Raw genomic sequence first — 25,039 nt, forward strand, 5'->3', positions numbered from 1 at the left:
CATTTTGTTGGCCCTCTGGATCGTGCCTCTAATCCCCCAGACTGCCTGCCCCCTCCCTAGCACCTTTCCTACTTCTTAGGGCTTTCCCCCCTTGCTTTCTGGAAGATTTCCTAAACTTTAGGTTTCAACGCTTACTTTGAGTTTTTAATTTTTGATATCACATTTTAAAAAATAGTTTATTTTTGGCTGTGCTGAGTGGACTGCATGGGCTTGTCTCTATGTGCAGCAGTGGGGGGTGCTCTCTGGTGCATGCACAGGTTTCTCATTGTGGTGACTTCTCTTGTTGCAGGGCACATGTGCTCCGTAGTTGCAGCTTTCGGGTTCTAGAGCACAGGATTAATAGTTGTGGTGCATGGGCTTAGTTGCTCCTTAGTTTGTGGGATTTTCCCAGACCAGAGACCGAACCTGTGTCTCCTGCATTGACAGGTGGATTCTTTATCACTGAGCCACTAGGGAAGCTCTGATACCACATTTTTAACTTTTAAAACATATTTCTGATCTCTGAATATTTGTTTTTAATAACATGCTATTCTTATTTTAAAGATGTGGTAGTGTTTCTTATCTTTGAGAGGATGTTAATTACTCCTGCTTTTTTGGTCGTTTTTCTTCTTGCGTAATCTGGTTTCTCCAAGTTGCTTATTTTATCTGTTTTTGTCTCTAACTTTCTTATCTTTAGATACCTGTTAATTCCTCAGTAGGATTTGCTTGTTTATATTTAAGAAATCGGGACTAAAAGAAAAGGCTGATTGGAAGCTCTAAGCTTGTAGGTAGCGCTTTTCCATCTTGAACTACCCAGTTGGGAAGGATCTGGCTGGCCATTTGTTGGAGAAACCTAAACCCATATCTTTATGTGTTCCTTCTTGTGCTTGTCATATTAACACAAGAAGTCTCTTTCAGTCCATTGCGTGGCGGGTAGAGGCAGGGGCTGGGCCCCCCGGCATTCCGTATAGTACTCCCTGTCTGGGACAGCATGCACACCCTCAACAGTTCCTGTGTCCTCCTGCCCAGGGATCTGATGTTTTACTGCCTAGAGGAGAAGTCTCATCTTCTATAGGGAGAGGAAGGGACAGTTATCCTGGGGTGTGGAATAGAGGAGTTACTCTGGAATTAACTGTTACTTGGAAAGGTCTTTCAGATGAGCACATGACTGAATACTGAGTATGTTATTTGGTGAATTTATTTTCTAGTCAATTTCTGAGCATGAATTTAAGGAGAACATGAAGCTTGAGGCAGTGAACCCTCTTCTCCCCGAAGAAGTGTGTGTTGCCACCATTACTGCAGTGAGAGGCTCCTACCTGTGGCTCCAGCTGGAGGGTAGGTGTCAGCTCCCCTGAGAAGCCTTCCTCTGAACACCCTTCTTTGCCTTCCTGTTTACCCCTGTAATGTCGCTTGTTCAACTTAATTGATTAACTAAATAAGGTTCTTGTTCAGAGACTTCTAATTTATAATTTAACAGTCGAAAACTTTGTCTTCCTATCCTTGACCTTCAAATTTTAGGAAATGAATATGAATAAAAGCCTTCACTTAAGGGTCCCCTGTTTTCTTGAAGGGGAAAATATAGATTAAATAACATATATTTTGATGTGACTGAAATATATGAGCTTGAACATTAATAACCAGCTTATTCAAGAGATGATATTTCGGTTGTCCCCAACCAGAAGTACCAAAAAGTATGTGAAATTGACAGGATACATTATACTAAGAGTACTATTCAGTAATGGAACAGGTTTGTGAACAGAAAGTAGTATGTGAGTACTCATCTCTACAACTAACTATGTTTGGCCTGGATTTTTTTGTTGTTGTTTTATCATTCCTGAATAGCCAGACTCGGTTCTTATGTTGTTCCCAGTTTGCAGAGTTAGTGGTTAACACAGGAATCAAGAACCGTATTAGATATACATGTTTATGCAGCCCCTGCTGAGCAATTTGTCTTCATCACTTTCTGATTTGAGCTACCTTTTCTACCTCCTGGCTTGTTCCTGAGTACCAGAATTGATGTTTTTTAAATGAGTAGAACTATAACTTTTGCCTTTTATTTTCCAGTTACTTCATGGAATTCACTACCATATTTGTCGATCATCTGAATATTACTGGTAGTTCTAGTAGCTTATTTGCTGTTCCCTAACTAAGGGTTACCCTGTATGTTCACTACCTGTTTTGATCATTATTGGGGGACAGTTTGCTTTTTTATAAATGTTTGTTGCACATGAAAAAGTATGTGTGTATTTGCTCTGTTGTGTCTGACTCTGCCAGTCCATGGACTGTAGCCCTCCAGGCTCCTCTATCCATGAACTTTTCCAGGTAAGAATACTGAGGCAGGTTACCATTTCCTACTCCAGGGACTCTTCCTGACCCAAGGATCTCTTGTGTCTCCTGCATTGGCAGGCGGATTCTTTACCACTATGCCACCTGGGCAGAAGCATGACTTTTGTAAAGGAAACTTGCTAAAGAAACTTTGTGTCTTTTGCAACAATAGAACACTGGGCACTGTCTACTAGAATACTGTCTAGGAAGTAGTTTATGAAGAAAGCTATTTAGTGGTCTTAAATTTTTTTTTAAATCTAAACAGGTTCTAAGAAGCCTATACCTGAATTTATTGTGAATGTGGAATCAATGGATATATTTCCTTTGGGCTGGTGTGAAACCAATGGCCATCCACTTAGCACTCCTCGCCGAGCACGAGGTAACTGTCTACTTCTGGATCAAAGGTTTGATTGTTAAATAGTATGTTATTTGACTGTTATCAAGTAGGATGAATCTGTACACTTGAGAGAAAAATAAAATTATATTCTGGTTATCCGTTCCTGCCTAGTAAATTATTCATTGCAACAAAACATTTATTATCTCACAGTTTCTATGGGTTAGGAATCTGACACGACTTGGCTGGAACCTCAGGATCTGAGTCTCTGGTGAGGCTGCATTTCAGGGTGTCAGCAGGGCTCTTGTCGTCTCAAGGCCCAACTGGGGAAGGGTGTGTTTCCAAGTTTACTCAGATGTTTGTGGGCAAGAATTCATTTCCCTGTGGCCTGTGGGGCTGAGGGCCTCTGTTCTTTGCTGGCTGTCAGTTGGAGGCTTATGTCAGTTTCTGGCCATTTGGGTTGCTTCATGGGGGCGCTCACAGCATAGCAGTTGGCTTCCATCAGAGCCAGCAACTGTGAGAGGAAGAGATTGAGCAAGACGCGAGTGCCCATGTTTAGTAACCTAATCCTAAAGTGTTCCTGCCCCTTACTTTTAAAAACAGCTCTATTGAAAGATATTTATTCACCATAAAATATCCTCCTTTAAAGTACGGTTGACCCTTGAACAATGCGAATTTAAACTGTGTGGGTCTACTTATACATGGTTTTTTTCAATAAATATATACTTCAGTACTGCACGACCCCTGGTTGGTTGACTCTGTGGATGAAGAACTGCACCTGCAGAGAGTGAAATGTAAATTTATACATGGATCTTTGAGTGCATGGGGATTGGCACCCTAACCCCTGCATTGTTCAAGGGTCACCTGTTTTTAAAACCTAGTTCTGTGTATACTTAAGTAGCAAATACTACAAATATTGAAACCCAAAATAATATTTTTATGCCTCCCTGGGCCAGCTAGCTTCATTTTATATCCAGGGGGATATAAAATTGTGTAGCTGCATTGGATAACAGCCTGGCAGATCCTCAGAGTATTAAATATAGTTATATACTCATGAGAAATGAAAACATATATCCACAGAAAAACTTGTACACAAATGTTCATGCTGGAAACAGTCCAAATGTCCATCAGCTGATGCACAGATAAGCAAATGTTACATCTCCATGCTGTGGAGTAGTCCAAAATATAAAGGAATGAGGTATTAACACACACTTGAACATGGATGAAGTCTGAGAACATTATGCTAAGTAAAAAAAGCCAGTCACAAAAGAGCACATGTTGTATGATTCCACTTATAAAAACAGGCAAATCTAGAGAAAGAAAAAGTAGATTGGTAGTTGCTTAGGGGCTCAGGGGTGGTAAATTAAGAGGTGATTGCTGTGGGGTACCAGGTTTCTTTTTGAGATGATAAAAATATTCTCAAATTGATTTGAGATTGCCCAACTCTTTGAATATACTAAAGATCAGTGAACTGTGTGTAGTTGTCCCTTGGTATACACAGGGGATTGGTCCCAGGATCTGCCATGGATACCAAAATCTGCAGATGCGCACGTCCCATAGTTGGCCCACTGTCTCTGCAGTTTTGCATCTGAGGAATCGACCAACCTCAGACGGTGTAGTACTACAGTAATTACTGTTGAAAAAGTCCATGTATAAGGAGACCCATGCAGTTCAAACTCGTGTTGTTCAAGGGTCAACTGTAAGCTAATATTAGCTTAATGCATATGTAACTTTTCTTTGTCTTTTTATTTTTCTTGACATTTATTTATGGATTTTTTTTTCTTTGTACAGTACACAAACAGAGGAAAATTGCAGTGGTTCAACCAGAAAAACAGTAAGTAATTAAAAGTATGTTAAATAGAAGAAGGAAATATAAAAATGTTTCTGTTCTTCATCTGTTAAAAAAAAAATGAGTACAGATCTTCCTCTGCTTACACTGGGATTATGTCCCAGAAAAGCTACCGTAAGTTAAAAATATCGTAAGTTGAAAAATGCATTTTACATCCTTGACATACCAAACATTGTAGCTTTGCCTGACTTAAACATGCTCGGGACACTTACATTAGCCTCCAGTGTGGAAGAATCATCCACCACAAGGAACACCCAACTAGTACATTGACTGCTCTACTGAAAGCAAAGAATAGAATGGTTGTAAGTGTATTGATTGTTTACCTTTGTGATCTCCTGGCTGACTGGTTTGCTGCCCAGGATCATAATGTTATGCTGTCCCGCATAACATTAGCCAGGGAAAAGAGCAAAAGTCAAAGTATAGTTTCTGCTGAATGCATATTGCTCTTGCACCTTCATTAAGTTGAAATATCATTAAGTGAAACCACTGTCAATCAGAGATCATCTGTAGTTTACTTGTGTTTTAAGAATCCCACAGGCATTCTATAATTTGCTGCTCACATAAATGCAAGTTAGTTTGAATGTGCAGTATCACAGCACTGTCTACATACTGTTGTTTTCCCCTTAGAACCTATAAATAGCTTTTAAAACAATTACTTTTTTTAAAAAAAGTATGATCAAGGAAGCACTTTTTGCTACAGATTTTGCAGTCTGCCACATTTGCTTTCTTCTTAGATTTGAAGGAAAGTAATCCTCACATTTTGTTGACCTTAAGGACTATCTCATTATATTTTGTTGCTTTTTCTTGATGCAGAATACCATCCTCAAGGGCTGTCCATGAGGGTCTGAAGAATCAGGAACTGAGCTCCCCAGACTCAGGTATAAGTTCAGACAATCTTAGGGAAAAGATGACCTTTAATTTCCTTTAGTGGACTTTATCTAAAAATAATTTAAGTTTATTGGAGTAGCTTCATAGAGGGATCTCTTAATTGTGATTTTAAAGAGTTAAAACTGTCTAAGATGTATTCAGTTTACTAATTAGGCTAGTATTTCTGTGCGTTTATAATATTTTAGCTATTATTTACTGATCACTTGTCGATGTTAAAGGCTCTGGAGGTCAGTATATTATCCCTGAGTTTCATAAAGAACCTGAGGCTTTCCAGATCGTGCTCTTTTTTAAGCTGGGTGGTTGAGAGATAGATGTTTGTTCTTCTTTAAAACCTTTCTATGATATATACACTATATTTTGTCTATCTTTTGCAAAAACAAACAAACAACAACACTGAAAAACATTATCCTTTATGCAATACCTGTTAAATTAGACAGGGCTCCTTTTTGGAGGTCAAGCTGTTGACCAGGACTCCTTAGCCCCCTCTTGCTGGTTGTATGACACGTAGCATCTTGACTCTGTGTGTTAGCACACCTTAGGCTTTTGGGAGGTATTCAGTGAATGCCTAGGAAAGAAACCAAAGCCCAGAGAGGTCACACAGCTTATAGTAAAAGGGTGAGAAAGGGAACTCATATTTCTCAAGTTCAAAACTTGCGCTTTTGTCTCTTCTGCTGCTACTGCTAAGTTGCTTCAGTCGTGTCTGACTCTGTGTGATCCCATAGATGGCAGCTCCATCATCCCTGGGATTCTCCAGGCAAGAACACTGGAGTGGGGTGCCATTTCCTTCTCCATTGCATGAAAGTGAAAAGTGAAAGTGAAGTTGCTCAGTCGTGTCTGACTCTTCGCGACCCCATGGACTGCAGCCTACCAGGCTCCTCTGTCCATGGGATTTTCCAGGCAAGAGTACTGGAGTGGGGTGCCATTGCCTTCTTTGTCTCTTCTACCCACTGCCTTTTTGTAACATCATGGAGGATCAGGGTTGTGCATTTCTTTATTTTTTTTGTATTACTGACCATTCTAATGCCCACTAAAACCACAGAATTAGGATATTAAGATCTCATGTGATCATAGCCAAAATCTTTTTGCTTTGGGTTTTGTTGTAGGTCAAGTTACCTTGGAAACAGACCTGAGATTGATATTTGCATGTAGGAGTTTCAGGGGAGTGCTTTTGGCAACACTTCTGGGAAGAGTTGAAGGACACAGGACTGGGCAGAGGGAGAAGCTGAGTCCCAGTGCAGTTTTAATAGAAGTCCTTTCCAGCCCCTCAGGGAGCCCTGGAGCTGGTGGAGCCACTGAGTGTTGCGAGCAGAGGTGTGGTTGCCATACCCTGGTGTTCCCTCAGTGGTCAGCTGTGGAAGTGAGCTCTTCCTCCCTGCCCACCTCACACAGGGTGGGGCCTTGGGCCAGGTAGCTCTCTCCTCCTGAGGGGCAGTTCTAGACTGAGAGTTATTCCAGGATAGACTCACAACTGCCAGCATTTCTAGGAGCAGGGTGCATCCCCAGAGGGGACCTGGGTGGCAGAGTTCAAATGGAAATGTGGGTCCCTACATGTGCTAAGACTGGGTTCTTGGGCATTCCCTGGTGGTCCACTGGTTAGGACTCCGTGCTTTCACTGCCGTGGCCCCAGGTTCAATCCCTGGTTGAGGAATTAAGAATCCTGCAAGTCATGCAGCGTGGCCTAATAATAAATTAAATAAACAAATAGAAGACTCTGTTCTTAATTAGAATGTGAACACTATGTCCTGCTGGATGCTGTCGGCACTGGGCAAGGGACTTTCCTAGTGGTCCACTGGCTACGACTCTGTGCTCCCAATGCAAGGGAACTGGGTTCAATCCCTGGTCAGCAAACTAGATCCCACTAGGCGTTCACATGCACAACTTAAAAAAAAACAAAATCCTGCATTCTGCAACTAAGATGCGGTGCACCCATATAAGCAAATAAATATTAAAAAAAAAAACTGGACAATGTACATACACTTTTCCTTTGGGTTAACAAGGCAGTCTTCATCAGAAGAGCTTCTGTTTGCATTGTCTGAAAGTAGAAGATGTTATAGTGTTTTTGCATTTTTTTTTTTATATTTAGTAGCTGAATTGCCAACTACACAATATGAGGGGTTAAAAAAATTATGTTGGAGTACAGTATTCATACAAAAAAATAGTTGAAGAGAGGGTTCTCTAAGCCCAGTTACACCCCACAGTACGTGAAGAATTTAGAGATGTGGTCACAGCATGCTTTTAGCTCTCTGAAGAATCCCAGTGATGGGAGGACTCCTGCATCATCAGAGGCTGCCAGTGTACTAGTTCAGTGGTTTTAAGGGACAAACCGTAGTTCTGGATATTCACCATCACTATTTAGAAATATTCTAGAACTGATTGTTGAGTAGTTGGTCTTCAGAAATTATCCTGAGTTCTCAAAGTAAATCCTCCACTTCCTGTAGTGATAGAAGCACGGGGCACTAGAACAAATGTTGCACCAACCAGGAGTTTATCTGCAGTAAATCAGGATATTCAATTTCAGCAGAGTGATAGCCCTATAATAGACTTTTTGTTAAGTATAAGGTATTTCATACTCAGACTGTTTGTTAAGCTTCAAAATAAGTCCTGACTTTATATAATAGTGGATATGCTGGTTTTTTCTTCAGTAATCTTGCTTTAGAAGCATAGGGTAGGATTCTGTTCTGAATATTTGTTTTTCTTCATTTCTCAGTTATGATTAATGGAAAATATTGCTGTCCAAAGATATACTTCAACCACCGTTGCTTCTCAGGGCCATATCTTAACAAAGGAAGGATCGCTGAGCTGCCTCAGTGTGTGGGACCTGGGAACTGTGTTCTGGTCCTCAGAGAGGTAAGGTTCCTGCCTAGAGTATAAGAACATAAGAAATTTCACAGCTGACTCATAGACTCATTTAGACAAGGATCAGCATGCCATATATGTGACACCTCCAGGTTTTATCAAAAGTGACTCACTTTTCTTGTGTCTTGAACAATGAACTAGGCATCTGAATATTTTTTGCTCCATAGGGAACATTCAGTTGAGCAGTTCTTCATGTGGCAGTTCATCTCTGTCACTGTAGAAGAGTCTTCTGTCAGAGCCCATGGTGAGGACCATGAGAGTAGTTTAAGCCTGAGAGGCTGCGTGGCATTAACCTGGGACCATGACAGAGCTACACATATAGCTACTGGGCTTGTGCCTCCCCACCAGGGTGCCGCACTCTGGGCAACAGATGTGAGGTTATCAAACCTTTCAGGCCTTAGGGTGGCGAGGCTGCGTCTGGAAAGGCTGAAGCTTCCGTGTGTCCCATGACTGGGAAAGGATTTGGAAGCATATGCTAAGAGTAATTCTTGGTTTGTTGCGCCTATTCCTTTCTGACCATAATGTTTAGAATATTTAAGAGGGTCTCATTACTGTCTTATTTGCAACTGTGGTCAACTGTGGTCATATCTTCAGTATTATTATTTTGTTACTGCTTATTAATTAATATGACTAGAGTTAATCACCTAGGTGACATTCTAGGGGATAGCAAGGTTCTAATGGTCTACTTTCCTTTTTCCCAACCCAAATTTCTGCCTTAAAAATGGAGCACAGGTCCTCACTTTACTGATCAATGCAGCCTATAAACCCAGTCGTGTCCTTCGGGAGCTGCAGTTGGACAAAGACTCTGTGTGGCATGGATGTGGGGAAGTCCTCAAGGCCAAGTGAGTAGACTCCTCTGCCCTTTTCTCTTATTCATTCTTAACAGGTGCTTCCATGGAAAATATTAGGATACTTCTGTTCCCTTGGGCAGTCCTTCCTCAACTCTCTGTGGTAAAGGACCAGGTTTGTTTTCTTTTTTAAGTTGACATCCTATTGTGGGCCAAAACTTTTATAAAATATAATAAAAATGAGTTACAGGAAATATGGAATTTAAAAGATACAAAATGCAAGGGCAGATTTTTTGTTATTAGATTTAAGAGCCATAAAATTACTTTGGCAAGTTACTGTGAAAGTTTGTAAACATCTGCTTTTGTTTTCTGACCTGATCTTGTCATGGACGGGTGGCAGTTGGCTGGTTTTATTGGTCTGTGGCTTATACCCGTGTATCACTGCTTCAGGATCAAGAAAGACTCAATAAGAGTCACTGTTTTTTTAGTAGTCAGTGTAGAAGTTATTATTTGAAAACCTTAAACTTAGAAACAGAAAGAAGGAACTTTATTTTGCTAATTTAAAAAACTCAGCTTTTAGCTGTCCTAGCTTACTAGATTGTAAATTTGACTTAAGTACAATATAAATTTCTCATTGTTTTCAGAGTCCTCAAATTGTAAGCAACATATAAGACTCTAAGAAGCAAAACTATTTTTCAGGTCTGTTAATATACTTGATTTTTCTCTGTGGAATCACTTGCCCAATATATTTGGTGTCTGATGTCTTCCAATGGCAGATACAAAGGAAAGAGCTATCGAGCTACTGTCGAGATAGTGAAAACAGCAGATCGGGTGACTGAATTCTGCCGGCAAACCTGTATCAAATTGGAGTGCTGTCCTAACCTCTTTGGGCCACGAATGGTTCTGGATAAGTGTTCTGAGAACTGCTCTGTTCTTACAAAGACTAAGTATAGTGAGTCAACTTTTTCAAATTCGTTCACTAATAGCAGCTGACCATACCTCATCTCCTGCAAACTTTTATTAATTTTGCAGATATTCAGATACAGCTGAGGGACACAAACTTTCTGTATAAAGGGCCAGATAATACTTTAGGCAATAGATCATATTTTACATATTTTAATTTGTCTAGACTTACGTCACCTAGGTGACATTCTAGGGGATAGCAAGGTTCTAATGTTCTACTTGTCTCCTTCCCAACCTGAATTTCTGCTTTAAAAATGGAGCTCAGGTCCTCACTTTACTGATCAATGAAGCCTATAAACCCATTCGTGTCTTTTGGGAGCTGCAGTTGGACAAAGACTCTGTGTGGCATGAATATGGGGAAGAATATGCTTTTGCATATTCTTTTTCTGTTTTATTTTCATTTTTTAAAAGAACACTTTTAAAAATGTAAACTAAAACAGGCCATGGCCACATGTGGACTGTGGGCTCTAGTTTGCCAACTTTTATGTACAAGCGGTGTATAATTTAGCTTTTGCCTTTAATAGGATATATAATCCCTTTATACAGTCTGCAACTATTTATGTGTCCACTGTGTACCACTGCTGTTCTGGCACTGGGATACAAATGTAAAGAAAAAAATTCATTCTCATTGAGTTTACATCTTAATGTGGGAAATAGGTAGTAAACAAGTGAAAAAACAGAAGTGCTGTGGAGAAAAATGAAGCAAAGTAAGCCAAGTAGGAGAGTGAGGAAGGAAGGCTAACAGTTGGGATGTTGTTCATACAGGTGGCCAAGGAAGACTTCCTGACAGGTAACAACCTGAAGGAAGCAGCCCAGCTGTACAGACTTTGAGGAAAGAGGCAGGAGCATGTTATAACAATACCTGCTACCTCTCATTGCTTATCTTTTCCCTTGTGAAGCTGCAAAAAGAAAAAAATTATACATAATGAAAATTTTAAAATATTTATTTATTTTGCTGCATAGGATCTTAGTTGTGGCACACAGGATCTTTAGTTGTAGCATGTGGGATCTAGTTCTCTGACCAGGGATCGAACTCAGGCCCCCTGCATTGGGAGCTCTGAGTCTTAGCCACTGAACTACCAGGGAGGTCCCCAAAATGAAGATCTTAATTTGGAGTCTTGTCAAGGCATTGTTACTCAGAGACAAAATTCTGATCCTACTTTTCCTTAAATCCTACAAGCCCTGGTATACTTAGGAGAATTAATATAGAAGTGGATTTTACCCTATTAAACTTGAAGATTTCTTTTAAGGCACTCTAATTTTGTGTGTCTTTAATTTTATCATGTGGGTAAATCACCTAAGGATCTTGTTGAAATGGAGATTCTGATTCTTCAGGGTATATCTGGGGCCTAAGTTGTCTGCATTTCCAACAAGATCCCAGAAGCTGGTGATGGTGCTTATCCAAGGTCCATATTTAGCATGACGGATTTTCTAATCAGTGTATGAATCACAAAATCATATGACAGTCTCACCTTTTTGTTTCCACTTACAGTTATTGGAATGTAAACTTCTTAAGAGCAGGATTTGTCTAACTTATTATTATTGTGTCAGATTCAGCACTTAGTTAGGCAGATTGCAATAATTAGGAGCTAAGTGAAATGTACTGTTAATATAAGCACATGTTTTAAGCACACCAATTTGAGCCTTTGGTATTATTTGGGTTATGTTACATTTCTTGTCTGAATTTATTTTTCACAATGAGATAATTGAAATTAGCCTAGATTTTAGGAGTCTTCATAATTTTTCCCAGTTAGTAATTTAAGTGATATCAAATGGATTTATATTCTTTAGCACTCATTTTAACAAAAAAATTACATTATATTTTCATATTACTTTAATGTATAGCTCAGAGTTAAACTATATATGTGTTATTTTTTGAAGCATTTCTACATTCTATAATTTATATGAAAATACAGAGGACCTAAAAATAGTCATAACAATTCTGACAAAGAATAAAGTTGAAGGACTTACTCTACCTGACTTCAAGTTTTACCATAAACTACAGAAATCAAGAGTGTAGTATTGATGAAAGAATAGTCAAATCGAGTGATGGGACAGAATAGAGGGTCCAGAAAGAGACACAAACATGTAGCTACAAGATTTTCAACAAAAATGACTAATGGGAAAGGAATTTCTTTCAACAAATGGCATGGGTACAATTGGACATCCAAATTGAAAAAGCAAAAACAAAATTCCTTGGCTCCACCTCACTATAGACAAAAATTAATTCAAGGTGTGTCACAGACCTCTTGTAAAACTAAAACTATAAAGCTTCTAGAAGAAAACAAGAAAAGTATCTCAAGATTTTGAGCTAGGTAAAAGTTGCTTAGAGAGTACACAGAATTCACTAACTGAAGGAAAAACTAATACATTAAACACTATGAAGTTAAAACTTTTGCTCTTTTAATGATAGTATTTATAAAAATGAAAAGACAATGCACAGTCTTGGAGAGAATATCTCATTTATTTGTTTGGGCATCTCTGAATGGCACAGAGGAGAAAATGTTCTTAGTATGTATATCCAACAAAGAACTTGTCTCCAGATATATTAAAAACTCACAACTCACTAAAAAGAGGTTTTGAAACTAGAGAAAACTGGTAGTTGTACAACATTGTGACTATATTAATAGCACTCATTTGTACATATTTATATGTTTAGTTGTCATGTGATTTTATCTCAATTTAAAAATAAGATAAATAAAAAGAGGAATTAATCTGAAATTAGACAGTGGTGGTGGATTCATCTGTGTCGAAAAACCACTGAATATGTACACTTACAAATTATGGATTTTATGTTATGTGAATTACATCTCAATTTTAAAAAATGAAATAAGCAGAGAAAACTGTTTTAAAAAGTGAATAAAAGACTTGAATAGGCACTTCACCAAAAAAGTGGCCAAAAGCACATGAAAATGTGCCCAGGTTAGTTGTCAGGGAAATGCAGGTTTAAACTATGATGAGAAATTACTATGTATCCACTTGATTGGCTGAAATGAAAAAAGACTGACAGTCCCACGCATGGGCAGCGTGAACCGAGCGGCAGTGGTGAGCCGAGCAGCCTGACCTCTCGTACACTGCTGGTAGGAGAGTAAAATTATATAACCCTCTTGGAAAACTTGGCAGTTTCCTTGAGGTAATCCTGTGTCTACCATGTGATCCAGCAATTCAATTTCTAGGTCTTGACCCAAGGAAAATGAAAACATGACCACTAAAAGCCTTGTACAAGAATGTTCACTGCACTTAATAATTGCCAAAACTTGGAAACAGTCAGGTGCCCGTCGGCAGAAGAATAGATAAGCCAGTACATTCATACAATAGCATGCTTTTCATCAATATGAAGAAATGAGAGTCTCACACATACAACATAAATGAAACTCAAAAACATTCTGCTGAGTGAAAAGGAGCCTTTGTTGGAAGAAGTACTTACTGAATGATTCCTTAGATGAGGCAAAACTAACCTATAGTGAGGGAAATTAGAATAATGGTTACTTCTGGTGAGGGGGACTGATGAAGGAGTGACACTGAGAACTTTCTACATTGATGGGGATATTTTATATCTTGATAGGGAGGGTTATCTAGGTTTATGCATTTGACAGTTACTAATCGAACTATACATTCAGAATCTACACAGTTAAGATTATTCCATTATATGGAATTTAACCTTAAATACAGTGTATCCATTTTGTGCTATGATAGTGGAATCTCTTGTGGTTTGAGGTACACAAGAATAATGAAACTACTTCATTTTTCTTTGTCATACACATTTAGCACACTACTATGGAAAGAAGAAAAATAAAAGAATTGGAAGACCACCTGGTGGGCATAGTAACTTAGCATGTGCCCTGAAAAAAGCGAGTAAGAGGAGAAAGAGGCGAAAAAATGTTTTTGTTCATAAGAAGAAACGCTCCTCTGCGTCTGTTGATAATACACCAGCAGGCTCTCCCCAGGTACGAGATCTGTGATGTCCCAGTAATGTCTTTACGCCAAGAGATCCCTGCTTTACAATTCAAACAGAAAGAATATCTGCAGGTCTTTTTTTAATTCGAATCTCTAGCCAATGGAAGATGGTTCTCTGGTCCAGGAACTGATTTGTCTGGAATTTCAGTGACACATCTCCCCTTGTCCTCTAGGGAAGTGGTGGTGAAGATGAGGAGGACCCAGATGAAGGGGATGATGATTCCCTAAGTGAAGGCAGTACATCTGAGCAGCAGGATGAGCTCCAGGAAGAGTCAGAAATGTCAGAAAAAAAGTCATGCTCCTCCTCCCCCACCCAAAGTGAGATATCCACATCACTGCCTCCAGACAGACAGAGAAGAAAAAGAGAACTTCGCACTTTTTCATTTTCTGATGATGAGAATAAACCTCCTTCACCAAAGGTACCCATTTTAAAACTACAGTGTTTTTTTTTTTCATTCTTGACAATTTCCTTCAATAGTCTAATGGTGAATGATATTGGCATTACACTTATTTCAATATGGCATCAGTTGAATTTCCTGAGTCTCTTTTTAAAAGATCCCAAATTCAGATTTACTTGTATGTCAAGGATTATTTAGAGATCAAATAATAATAATCCTTATCAGGGGGAAAGTCTTCTCAGAATGGCAGCTTATTTTAAGTTACAAAAGTTTCATTGGTAGTTTATTAGTAGTCTATTAGTCGTTTAGGGAAAACTGTCTTTTTGATATTTTTCATGATATACGTGGTTTTTTAGAAATAGAGTATTTATATCTTTTTGGCTCTTGTTAAACCATTTTGTTGGTAGATTCATACATGCATATTATATAACACATACACACATTATGAGAATGGAAGAGTAAGTTAGTATTTTAAACTTGGATTGCTTTTTAAATATAGTCTGTGAACAGAAGTGGTTAAAAATGATTTCTCCTGGTAATTTAGTTAAGCCTTCTCTTATTGGAAATAAGCCTGTTCACTTTTGCACCCTGACAGAGCGTGCACTAAAATAAACCAAGGAACAAATGGGAGATTTTAAAACTATTTTCTGCTGTTAAATCATCCACATTATTTGTATTGAGACTTTGAGATACATTCTCGTCCACTGGTATTTCTTATTATAAAAGACAAACAGTTTCTCAGTACCTAATGTGTGTGGACCTTTACATATTTTCTGGGAGAAATCATGTCCTAAAAACACTTTGAATTCTGCCTTTTAAAGGGTTATGACTTTCTGTAGAGACTTTCTTAGAATGAAGTAGCTTTAACACCATTTGTTTTGCTTTTGTTGTGGGGAATGAAGGAAATAAGGATTGAAGTTGCTGAAAGGCTGCACCTGGACAGTAACCCCCTGAAGTGGAGTGTGGCGGACGTTGTGCGGTTCATCCGATCCACAGACTGTGCTCCGTTAGCAAGAATATTCCTAGACCAGGTATCACAGAGACCTTTAGTTTTTAGTAATGTGTCTCTTTAGCAAAGGACTATGGATATAATAGCAATAGCAATTTATTTACAAGTCTTAGGAAAAATACTTCTATCCAAAAATAAAAAATGATTTCCCTGTTTAGGAGTAGAAACGTGATAAAAAGTTATTTATCTGATTTCCTTCACAGTTGAAGCAGATTGTTACTGCAGTCTTATTTTTCCTAAGAGTTTGTTTGCATCCCCCATTAAATAACTTAAAATCAAGCATGCTATACTTAATTATCCTCTTATGCCAAAATTATGATTTGCTTGTTATTAAAAAATAATTAACATCTATAATATGTTAGGATCTAACGGAAATAGTCTGTGACCTTAAACAGTGAAATAAATTTTGTTTTGATAATTGAGATTCACAACTGAACATCTTTGAAAAGCTTCTCAGGCTTTTGTGAATTACAGAGCAGGAAAACATTGTAGTTTATAGGTAATATTTTCTTTCAGATTTAGGAAAGTCCCTCTAAAAAGATGATTCTTTTGACACATTTAGTTGTCAATTACAAGGCTAGTTAGTTTACTGGATTTCTGCAGAACAGAATAGATTCTTACTTGTGGTAAAACTTTTATTATTCTTTCTGAAGATTCATTAGTATAGAGGACCATGAGAGGTATTTAAAAGGAAATGTGTGATACTTACTTAAGGAGAAAAAGTAATGAGAAGCACAGGGACCCTGATTTTGACAAAACGAAGTGAACCAGGGCTGTCATGGTTGAGCTGCCATTCATGTACACATCACAGATAATTTGTATTTTATGCTTTAACAGGAAATTGATGGGCAGGCCCTATTGCTCCTTACTCTTCCCACTGTTCAAGAGTGCATGGACTTAAAACTGGGCCCTGCTATCAAACTTTGCCATCACATAGAGAGGATCAAGTTTGCTTTTTATGAACAGTTTGCCAACTGAGAAGGACAACCAAAGTAGGCTGTATCTTTGAAGCACAAATGCAGCAAATCCTTCGCCCTGCTGTACAAGTGGAGCGGAAATAGTCCCAGGGCTCTGGGCCCCACAGGTGTCGGCTTGCTCTCTTTGCACTTTCAGGGAAGGAGGACCCACACCGAGGAAGCAAAAACTGCACAAAAGTTGCTCTCCCGCCAGTGAAAATGTGGGCATCTCTTGTTCGTCAGATTGCAGTTTTAAAAAAAATAAAGATTGTGAAGAAAAGACTCATATAAAAAGAATAAGCATTTCCACTGGTGTGGCCTGGAAACAAGGATAATCGAGGCTGCTGGCACGCACCCTTTTGATTTTCTTTTTATTCTCTCTGTTCCTTCCCATTGTAGATGGAACTTTGTTCTCTGCTTTCTCTTTCTTGGGAAGAGAGGACACAGCTTTAAGTCAGCACTGATTTGGGACTGTGCCTCAGGCACGTCAGTGCTTCATTGTCATGTGTTTTAAAGCTTTTTAAAATTAAAACGGTTCATTTTGGGGATGATTATGTGGCTCTAGGTTTTTGAATGTACAGTCACACTTTGATCCATTTTAAAATCTATTCTTAGGAGTTCCTTTGTTTACTACCTCTGTTGATAATTGAGCTTGTAGCCATGTCTGAGGTTTTTTTAATGATGCCATTTTTAAGCTACATGAACACTAAAACTATGACACAAGTTGGAGGAAAAGACACTGTTTTCTTTCTTAAGAATAATGTGTGGCACTTACACCAGTTCCTTAACTGACTGATCTAAGAACTCTGCTGTCGTCGTTTTCCATCCTCACCTCGGTTGGGCTACCTGTTTCAAATAATATCGCAGACTGTTGCTGTGTTAAGTTGAATTGCTCTCTCCCCACTAGTTCTCGGAAGGATGTCCATAACTTTTATTTTGTATTTACTTTTCTCTACAGTTGTTTGTCCAACTTTCATTTTGAGAGTCCTTACTTTGGGTAAAAATCAGTAGGTATTTCCTGGACCCACAGTAAAGCCCATTTCCCCATTTTTCTCAGTGTCTCTAGACAGATAGTATAGAAGCACAAAAGAGAAAATACGTTTTGGAGGAGGGGGAAAGTGATGCAGAGCATCAAGTTTCTGTCACAGTATGTCCTTAGTGGCCAGATATAGATTGAGAGATGGTTAAGGATTCTAGAAACATCTTTGACTAGTCACATTTACACTTTCTTTGATTGAACCTTTAAATTGAATGTATTCTACAGTCAGTTTCCACTCAAAAACTCAGTTTCCTTTTAACTGTTTCTTTTGACCCAGCTCAACTTGACATTAAACAGAAAAATTTTCACTTATGATTGCACTGGCTGTTGGCTGTTATAGAAGAATAGCATTTACTGTATTGTTTCTTCCATGAGGAATGAGGAAAGATACATAGGTTGCTTCTTTTAAATGGTTTGCTATGCTGAATGTTTTTTTTTTTTAATTATCCTAGTTACCTACAACTTTATAACCTAATCATTCCTCTTCAAGATTTGAAAATGTTTTAAAACTACAAACTGGGTAAATTCTAAACAGCTATACAAATATAAGGTAATTTTATTACAAATTTAAACTGATTGTGATTTTTTTCCTTTTCTTCCCTGCTGTTCCATCTTTTGTTGGGGGGGACCTTGGCAAACATTTTGTAGTCTGACTCTTCTCTTTATTGGATTATTTATGAACCACTTTAGTTCAAACCCTCCAACCAAACCCTATATTAAAGCATCAACTCTTTGCTTAGGTTACTACCAGATATACCTAAAAAGAAGATTTAAGTAAAATTAATCTGTTTGAATGTATTGCGAGATCCAGTTTTTAAAGTTTTGATTGATTCTGTGCCACTGCAAGAGAAGCATATATAGGATGCTTGGGAACAGTTAGTCTTAAGTAGATCAAGTTTGGGGAGCAAGTATCTTGCATAATAATGTTTTGTGAGAGCTCAGCAGTCAACACACTATGGCAAGGAGTTCCTTGAAGTAGATCAGTGGAACAGAAAAGTCTGGAATTGATTAACATTGTTGTCTTATTTAGGAAAGTGGTATTTATCTTCTAAGAGAGAATTTACCAAATGTAACAATGAATATATTATCTCTCTTTTGACCTCTTCAGAAACCATAGAATTTAAAACACCTCCCTTCACAAGTGAGAGGGCAGAGCCCCTGAAAGATGAAATGCATGGACCTATGTAGAGCCTCTGATCAGAATCAGACCCTAGCCAGCTTGTCTATTTACACCATGTTTAATCAAGCTCAGCTTTCTCCTAGAGAGAAGCTGACTCTAAACTGGACAAGTCAGTAGGGTTTCCCTTAATATTGTTTTGCATTCTCATACCAAGATAATAGTTTTATCAGGCAACTACAGTGAAGAAGCATGATATACCCCCAGCCCCTCCTCCCAGATATCACATAAGAGAGGATAATTATTTGGGAATTTTAAAGTAGGAAAAGCTTCCCTGATAGCTCAGTTGGTAAAGAATCTGCCTGCAATGCAGGAGACCCCGGTTCAATTCCTGGGTTGGGAAGATCCGCTGGAGAAGGGATAGGCTACCCACTCCAGTATTCTTGGTCTTCCCTTGTGGCTCAGCTGGTAGAGAATTCGTCCACAATGTCGGAGACCTGGGTTTGATCCCTGGGTTGGGAAGATCCCCTAGAGAAGGAAAAGGCAACCCACTCCAGTGTTCTGGCCGGGAGAATTCCATGAACTGTATAGTCCATGGGGTGGCAAAGAGTCAGACATGACTGAGTGACTTTCACTTTCACTTCAAAGTATAAAAGGGGCTTTTAAAGTATAAAATTAAACTCCATTTGCCTCAGTGTTGTTGGGGCTGGACTGGACAGCAGTGATGGTCTAATTCTTTTGCTTCTAAAACAGATGTTAAACCTGATAATACCTCACCATGTTGGGTGAAATGTTTGTATATTGCCCATAGGTATGTGAACTTTGTTTTTTAAAGATACCAACCTCTTAAATTTGTGAGAGGTACATTATGAGGGACTGCATTTGTCTAAATTTGACCTTCAGCTGGCTCTGTAGCCTCCTTAAAGTCAAAGTTTTCCAGCATCAATTTTTGATCCTGAGTTAACAAGCTTGGAAACAGGTGAATGGATTATATCATACTTCTGGACTTTGAAGTTGACTAACCAACATAGACCTCTTATTGTAGTGTTGGTGTGTTAGGGAAATCTTTTACCACCCGTGAAGATTCGCTATGACATTTTGAGTTTATTTTGTGGGCTTCTGGGAACTCATGCTATTTTTTATTTGTAAACTACCTACCTCCATCTCTCTCAGTTGAAGCAGAATTGAGGTGGCTAATGCAGGAAATGCACTAATGGGGTGGGGGGCACTTTTGTCCTGTCTGCCTTTCTTTAGTGATGTAGGTGGCACCCAGCATATATGAGGTCAGAAAAGGGTAGTTACCAACCTCTGGAAGAGTTGGGCTTCTTGGGTAAATATTTATTGAATTATGACAGAGGCAGACATGGAATACCAGTTCAGAACTTGACATTTATATATTTCTTCTCCTGAAAGCAAAACTATTCTCACTGTGAGAGAGAGAGGGCATTGGACCAAAGCTTCCCGAGGACTTGAATACATTTTACTCGTTCTCTTATCCCAATTGTTGCTAATACAGCACCTGAATACAGAGTGAAAGCTTTAGGAGGGCTCAGGTTAGATAGTATTCAGAACTGCAAGCCAAAAAGTATCTCTGGAGCACACATAGAACATCAGGGAACTGTAGGTGAGATTTAACTAAATGGGGACATTGGGAAAACTGTCATAGGCACTTAGATTTACTTGGCACCTGTCACCAAAGACTCTGCCATAAGACACCGTGTGCTGGTTTGATTGATGCCCACAGATGCTCTGAGAGAGTTGTTAGGAGCATAGCCTCGACAGTGGAAACACACGCCAGGTTTGAACTTGGTGGTGTATATTGGGGATTTTGTGTGGCTGTGTATGTATGTGGAAGTTCAAAAGTGTTCAATGTTATCAGTTGGCCTTTTGAAGATGGAGAAGTCAGTACTAACAAATGAAGTATAAATCTCAATGGGGACTGTGTACCCTCTTTAAAAATTTGAATGTCTTTGGGTCCAGTGTAAGTAACCATGTGTCATAGTCATGATGCTGGCTCAGAAACCCTGTAGGACAGAGGCTCCTGCAAAACAGAAGAGAAATCAGTCACTTTCATGCAAGTGTAATTCTTGATTTTATTCACTTTACAGTGTTTTGCTAGTGAATTTTGATGATTCTCTCCCATTGTGTGAGGATGTGCATACTTTAGAAATTTGAATTTATCTAAATGAGCCACCTATGGACTTGGAGTTTTGGAAGAAGAGTTCTAAAGTCCAGCCCAGTCCAAATGGATCTGGTTCCAAGCCTGCTTGCCTGGGATTTCCTCTGTACCTGTTTCAGGTTTCACAGGTAGTTCTGTTTCTAAGGGGAGCCTTAGGGGTGAAGGTATAGAAGCTGATGGGCCCCAAGTGCACTGGAGATCAATTTTCTTCATTCTCATGTTTCAGAAGTCTTAACATTTTTGCAAGAACCAGCAAAACCAGTAGGGGTTGGAGAAATGGAGAAGTAGGGCTTAAAACTCCATTCCATTATGTTTCTTCTAACTTGACATACCATTTGGGTCTGTCCTGGTGCCAGGACCTATCACAAAGGACTGTCTTCAAAGGGAAACAAGCCACAGCCTTGTTGGACACGTCTTTAACTCCAGCAGCAAAACTGGGACCCAGAGCTCTCGGGATGCAAAGGATGACATTGGCTAGTGAAATGAAGCTATGATACCATTGCTAATAGGTGTGCCTGTTCACAAGATGTGTGGGAACTCATTCCTAAGTGTTTCTATATGTTTTAGTTAATCTAACTATGCCTAGCTAGGCAGAATGGAGGTGGGCAAATAGTGTTGAAAGAATGAGGTTAGGCTCTTGGGGCAAATCCAGTCACAAAGCAGATGACTGAGGAAGATAACAGAGTTAAGACAGTTAAAACTGGGCAGTTCCTTAGCTTCTTTTGCAAGAAATCTCTAGGGAAGTGGACTTTGAATGTTTCTCTTGAGATTTTAAAGTGCTTGTTTCTTTTCCTCTTCTTACTCTGTTTTTTTGGTTTTTGTTTTGGTTGAATATTCTCTGAAGACAATCAGAGGCCTGCCAGGGTGGGACTTCTGGCTGGTTCCAGCACTGTCCTTAGGCCTCTTTCTAACACTAACTCATTGGAATTAATGCACTTTGTTTAATGGATATTGTCCTTTTTTTTTTTCTTTTTTTTTTTAAGCTGCTTGTTTGGAACAAAATGAAATGCATATTGCATTGTATCCTTCCTGCTTGCTGTTTTTCTCTCAAATTTAAAAGTTATGCATTGAGGATAAAGTACACTTAAGAAGAACTATGTGGAAGAATACCTATTAAAATAACTCCCATCAAATTTGATGGTATAATTTCAAGGGATTAAGAAGTAACTATTTTGGATGAATATTTTGTGCAGTGGGTTTTTTTTTTTTTGGTTTGTGAATAACAGTGTATATAAATGTGTGGTATATTACAACAGTTTTAAGTGGTCGTCAGAAAATTAAAACTGGTCTTAAGGTATATATTTAACTTCCTTTGACAGCAAGGAAGGCATCTTGACCAGAGTAAATCCTTCAGAACTTTCCAGTGGGACCTCAGAGAATCATCTCTGAATGGAGGAGAACGTTCGTGCTTCAATAAAATTAACCTTTCCAGAATTCTCCCCCTCTCTCCTGCCATCTGATGCTTTCCCCTCTGGATTCGGGTGCTTTTTAATTGCAGTTCAGAAAAGGTAGGGAGAGCAGAATTTCCCAGAGTGAGCTTGCTGCTATCAGTGGGGACTCTGCTCCTGATCTCTGAAGACTGTTTCTTGTTCTTTACTTTTGCCTTGGTACAGCAGCAACTGGCCTTAGGACTCCTCCACATCTGGATGTGCAGAGCACTGCTTTGTCAAAAAATGCATTTTTCAGCTCTATGTGCAATTTTCCTTGAGCTGTGTCTTCAAGCAATCAGTAATCTTCTTATGCCCAACTACAGTCTCTTCTGCTTTACACATCCTACTGTTTGATTATCTCTAAACATGAACTGTAACTGTTGAGCATACCCATAAGGGACCTTCTTAGACTTAAGACAACGGTAATGCAATTTTTCCTTACCTGTTTATTTTCTTAATCTGTTTTTCTGTATTTTCCCATGGCCAATACTTGTGGAGAGTTTTAAATTTTATAAATTAAAAATCAGTTTAATTTAAAAAGCATTTTGTTGCATGCTCTCTGTGCCAGGCACTATGTTGGATTCAAAAGTGTGAATAAAAATCAGTTCCTGCTCTCAGGAGGCTGACACTTAGCTGGAAGAGAGAGGTGTGTACAGCCATCTAGAAGTCTAGACTGCTAAAAATTTAGCAGTCTGAAAAGTTCCAGTGGAGCAGCCAGCACACACAAAGTAATCTGGATGCATGAAGCATGGGTAGCAGTTCATGACGCAGGGAAAAGGAAACTGTATTCCATGCAGCTAGAATGCTATGTATAGGCACAGAGGTGTGGAAGTACATTTTTTAAGAAAAGGGCTGGAGAATTGCCTCTAAGGAACCAATTAGCATTTGTGTTCCTCAGATAATCAAGTTAGTATTTCTATTAACCAAGAAAGCTTTTGGATAGCATTTACCGTTTTATGTAATTGGATTTTTTTTAATTGAAATTTCTTGATGGCTATCTTAAGGGAAAATTTCCCTAGATTTGATTTTTATTGTTCAACAAATGTACCCCAATGTCTACTGGAATAATACTGTGTACATTGGCATTAAGTGGATGCAATCCTGGTCAGGGACCTGAGAGCATCAAGAGATGGTTGGAGAAAAGCGAGAGGCAACTGAGAGGGTAGATGACAGAATGGGGATTAGAGGTCCTAGTTGAGGAAGAAAGCAAGTTCCAAGGAGTCAGAGTTGAAGGGGAATAAATGTGTTTATGTGGAGGGAGGCTCTGGAGACTGAAAATACCAGCAACCTGGTTTTCTTTTATGAATCACACGTTCAAAATTAACAAGATGGGGATATAGTCACATGTTTACAGTATATACACCATATATTTCTAAATGAAGGCAGTTGGATTGAAAGTGATGATGTAAATTACGTTTATGGGGGGAAAAGTGGATTGGGGCCTGAATGATGAATTTAAGCTATGCCTCTTGGGGACTTCCCTGGCTCTGCAGTGGTTAACACTTCACCTTCCGATGGCGGGGGGGGGGGGGGGGGGTGGGGGGTGCGGGGGGGTGCAGGTTCCATCCTTGGTCGGGGAGCTAAGATACCACATGCCTCCTGGCCAAAAGCCCAAAACATAAAACAGAAGCAATATTGTAAAACACGAAATAAAGACTTTAAAAACAGTCCACCCCCCTTCCCCAAATCTTAAAAAAGATTAACTTTTGGCCAGTATATTGGTACTAACAAGGAAGGTAGGACGCCGAACGTCTGGGTTGAAAGGAGTATGATCACTTTTCCTCAACGACCTGCCTCAGAATAATCCAGGCTGCTTGCCGAAATACAGATTATTGGCTACCTCTCAGAACGACTGAATCGGAATCTGAGGGAGGAATTCAGAACTATTTTTTCACAAATTTTTCAGGGGTGAGGGGTTTATCTTGGAGGGAAAAGGATTTTAGACAGATCTTACCTGCTCCTACCCTCAGGGCCAGGAGCTCGGGGTCCAGGGCGGGACTCTCAATCCGGTTTGAGCAGCCCGCCTCACCTGGTCTGTCCTACCTGTGGTGGGGACCCAGGACACCGCCCCCTTGTCGACCGGAGCCCCGCCCTTCGAGAGGGAGAGCGGGAGCGGCCAAGGCCCGCCTCCACGCCGGGTCTGGCCAATCAGGAGCTGCGGTCTCAGACGTCGCCTTACGCGCGGCGCTGAGTCGGCCGCGGGGCTGAGGTACCGGCTCCCGGCTCGGACTTCGGGCTCTGGGCTCGGTGGCGCAGCCCCAGCAGGTTGGGAGGCCCGGCGGGCGGGCGGGCGGCGGCGCCCAGCGCCCCTCGCCAGGCCCGCTATGCAGGGCCCTGCCGGGAACTCGAGCCACTCACTGCCGGGAGGGCCGCCCTCCACAGTCGCGTCCGGAGCGGGCCGCTGCGAGAGCGGCGCGCTCATGCACAGTTTCGGCATCTTCCTGCAGGGGCTGCTCGGCGTCGTGGCCTTCAGCACGTTGATGCGTGAGTCCGGGACCCCCGCCCATCCTGAGGCCTTGCGCCTCAAGCTTCTGGCCCACCGACCTCAGGGAACCTCCTATCTGAGGAGTTCAGGCCTTGGGCCCTTTGACGAAGGTTCCTGACTCGCGCGAGCCAAGGCTGGGCATTCCCAGACAACGGGGAGCTCAGATCCCAGACCCAGGGTCCTGAGTTCCTCACCTTATCGCGTCAGCCTCTAGTCAGGGGTCACTCCTGCCCTTCTCTTCACACCACGCACGCTTCTCTTCTGAAATGTCCCCCTGCAACCGTATCATCGCGAATTAAAGCTACCTCACTTGACAGCTTACGGCCAGGACCCGCAGGTGGCATATTCCTTTCAGCCCCCTCTTCTCTTCTTAGCCTCCTCTTCACACTTTGAATCCGCATTCCCCAGTCTGATGCTGAATTTTTTGGTGTTTTTTTCACCTTTACGTCAGGATTTACTATCTCCCGTTTGCATGTAAATCCTGTCT

The 25,039-nt window shown here is 40.1% G+C and overlaps 2 protein-coding genes across 9 annotated transcripts in view; both read left to right on the top strand.

The window, feature by feature from the left end:
• SFMBT1 (Scm like with four mbt domains 1) overlaps positions 1-22,569 on the top strand; it is a 116,404-nt gene extending 93,835 nt beyond the window's left edge. For 6 of the 8 annotated variants that reach the window (XM_065933494.1, XM_065933493.1, XM_065933495.1 and 3 more), the window contains exons 11-21: positions 1,188-1,314; positions 2,570-2,683; positions 4,430-4,472; positions 5,301-5,365; positions 8,083-8,222; positions 8,964-9,073; positions 9,796-9,971; positions 13,751-13,929; positions 14,113-14,358; positions 15,240-15,368; positions 16,184-22,569. In XM_065933494.1, the coding sequence (XP_065789566.1) occupies positions 1,188-1,314; positions 2,570-2,683; positions 4,430-4,472; positions 5,301-5,365; positions 8,083-8,222; positions 8,964-9,073; positions 9,796-9,971; positions 13,751-13,929; positions 14,113-14,358; positions 15,240-15,368; positions 16,184-16,324 (1,470 nt within the window). In that variant the 3' untranslated portion in view covers positions 16,325-22,569. The remainder of the gene's footprint in view (positions 1-1,187; positions 1,315-2,569; positions 2,684-4,429; positions 4,473-5,300; positions 5,366-8,082; positions 8,223-8,963; positions 9,074-9,795; positions 9,972-13,750; positions 13,930-14,112; positions 14,359-15,239; positions 15,369-16,183) is intronic. The other 2 variants (XR_010662986.1, XR_010662985.1) reach the window with 2 other exon arrangements.
• Positions 22,570-24,258: 1,689 nt separating this feature from the next.
• STIMATE (STIM activating enhancer) overlaps positions 24,259-25,039 on the top strand; it is a 55,805-nt gene continuing 55,024 nt past the window's right edge. Inside the window, exon 1 of the mRNA XM_065933502.1 lies at positions 24,259-24,551. Within this exon, the coding sequence (XP_065789574.1) occupies positions 24,392-24,551 (160 nt within the window). The 5' untranslated portion in view covers positions 24,259-24,391. The remainder of the gene's footprint in view (positions 24,552-25,039) is intronic.

Source organism: Muntiacus reevesi, chromosome 4 (assembly GCF_963930625.1).
Source record: "Muntiacus reevesi chromosome 4, mMunRee1.1, whole genome shotgun sequence".
Classification (NCBI taxonomy): Eukaryota; Metazoa; Chordata; class Mammalia; order Artiodactyla; family Cervidae; genus Muntiacus; species Muntiacus reevesi.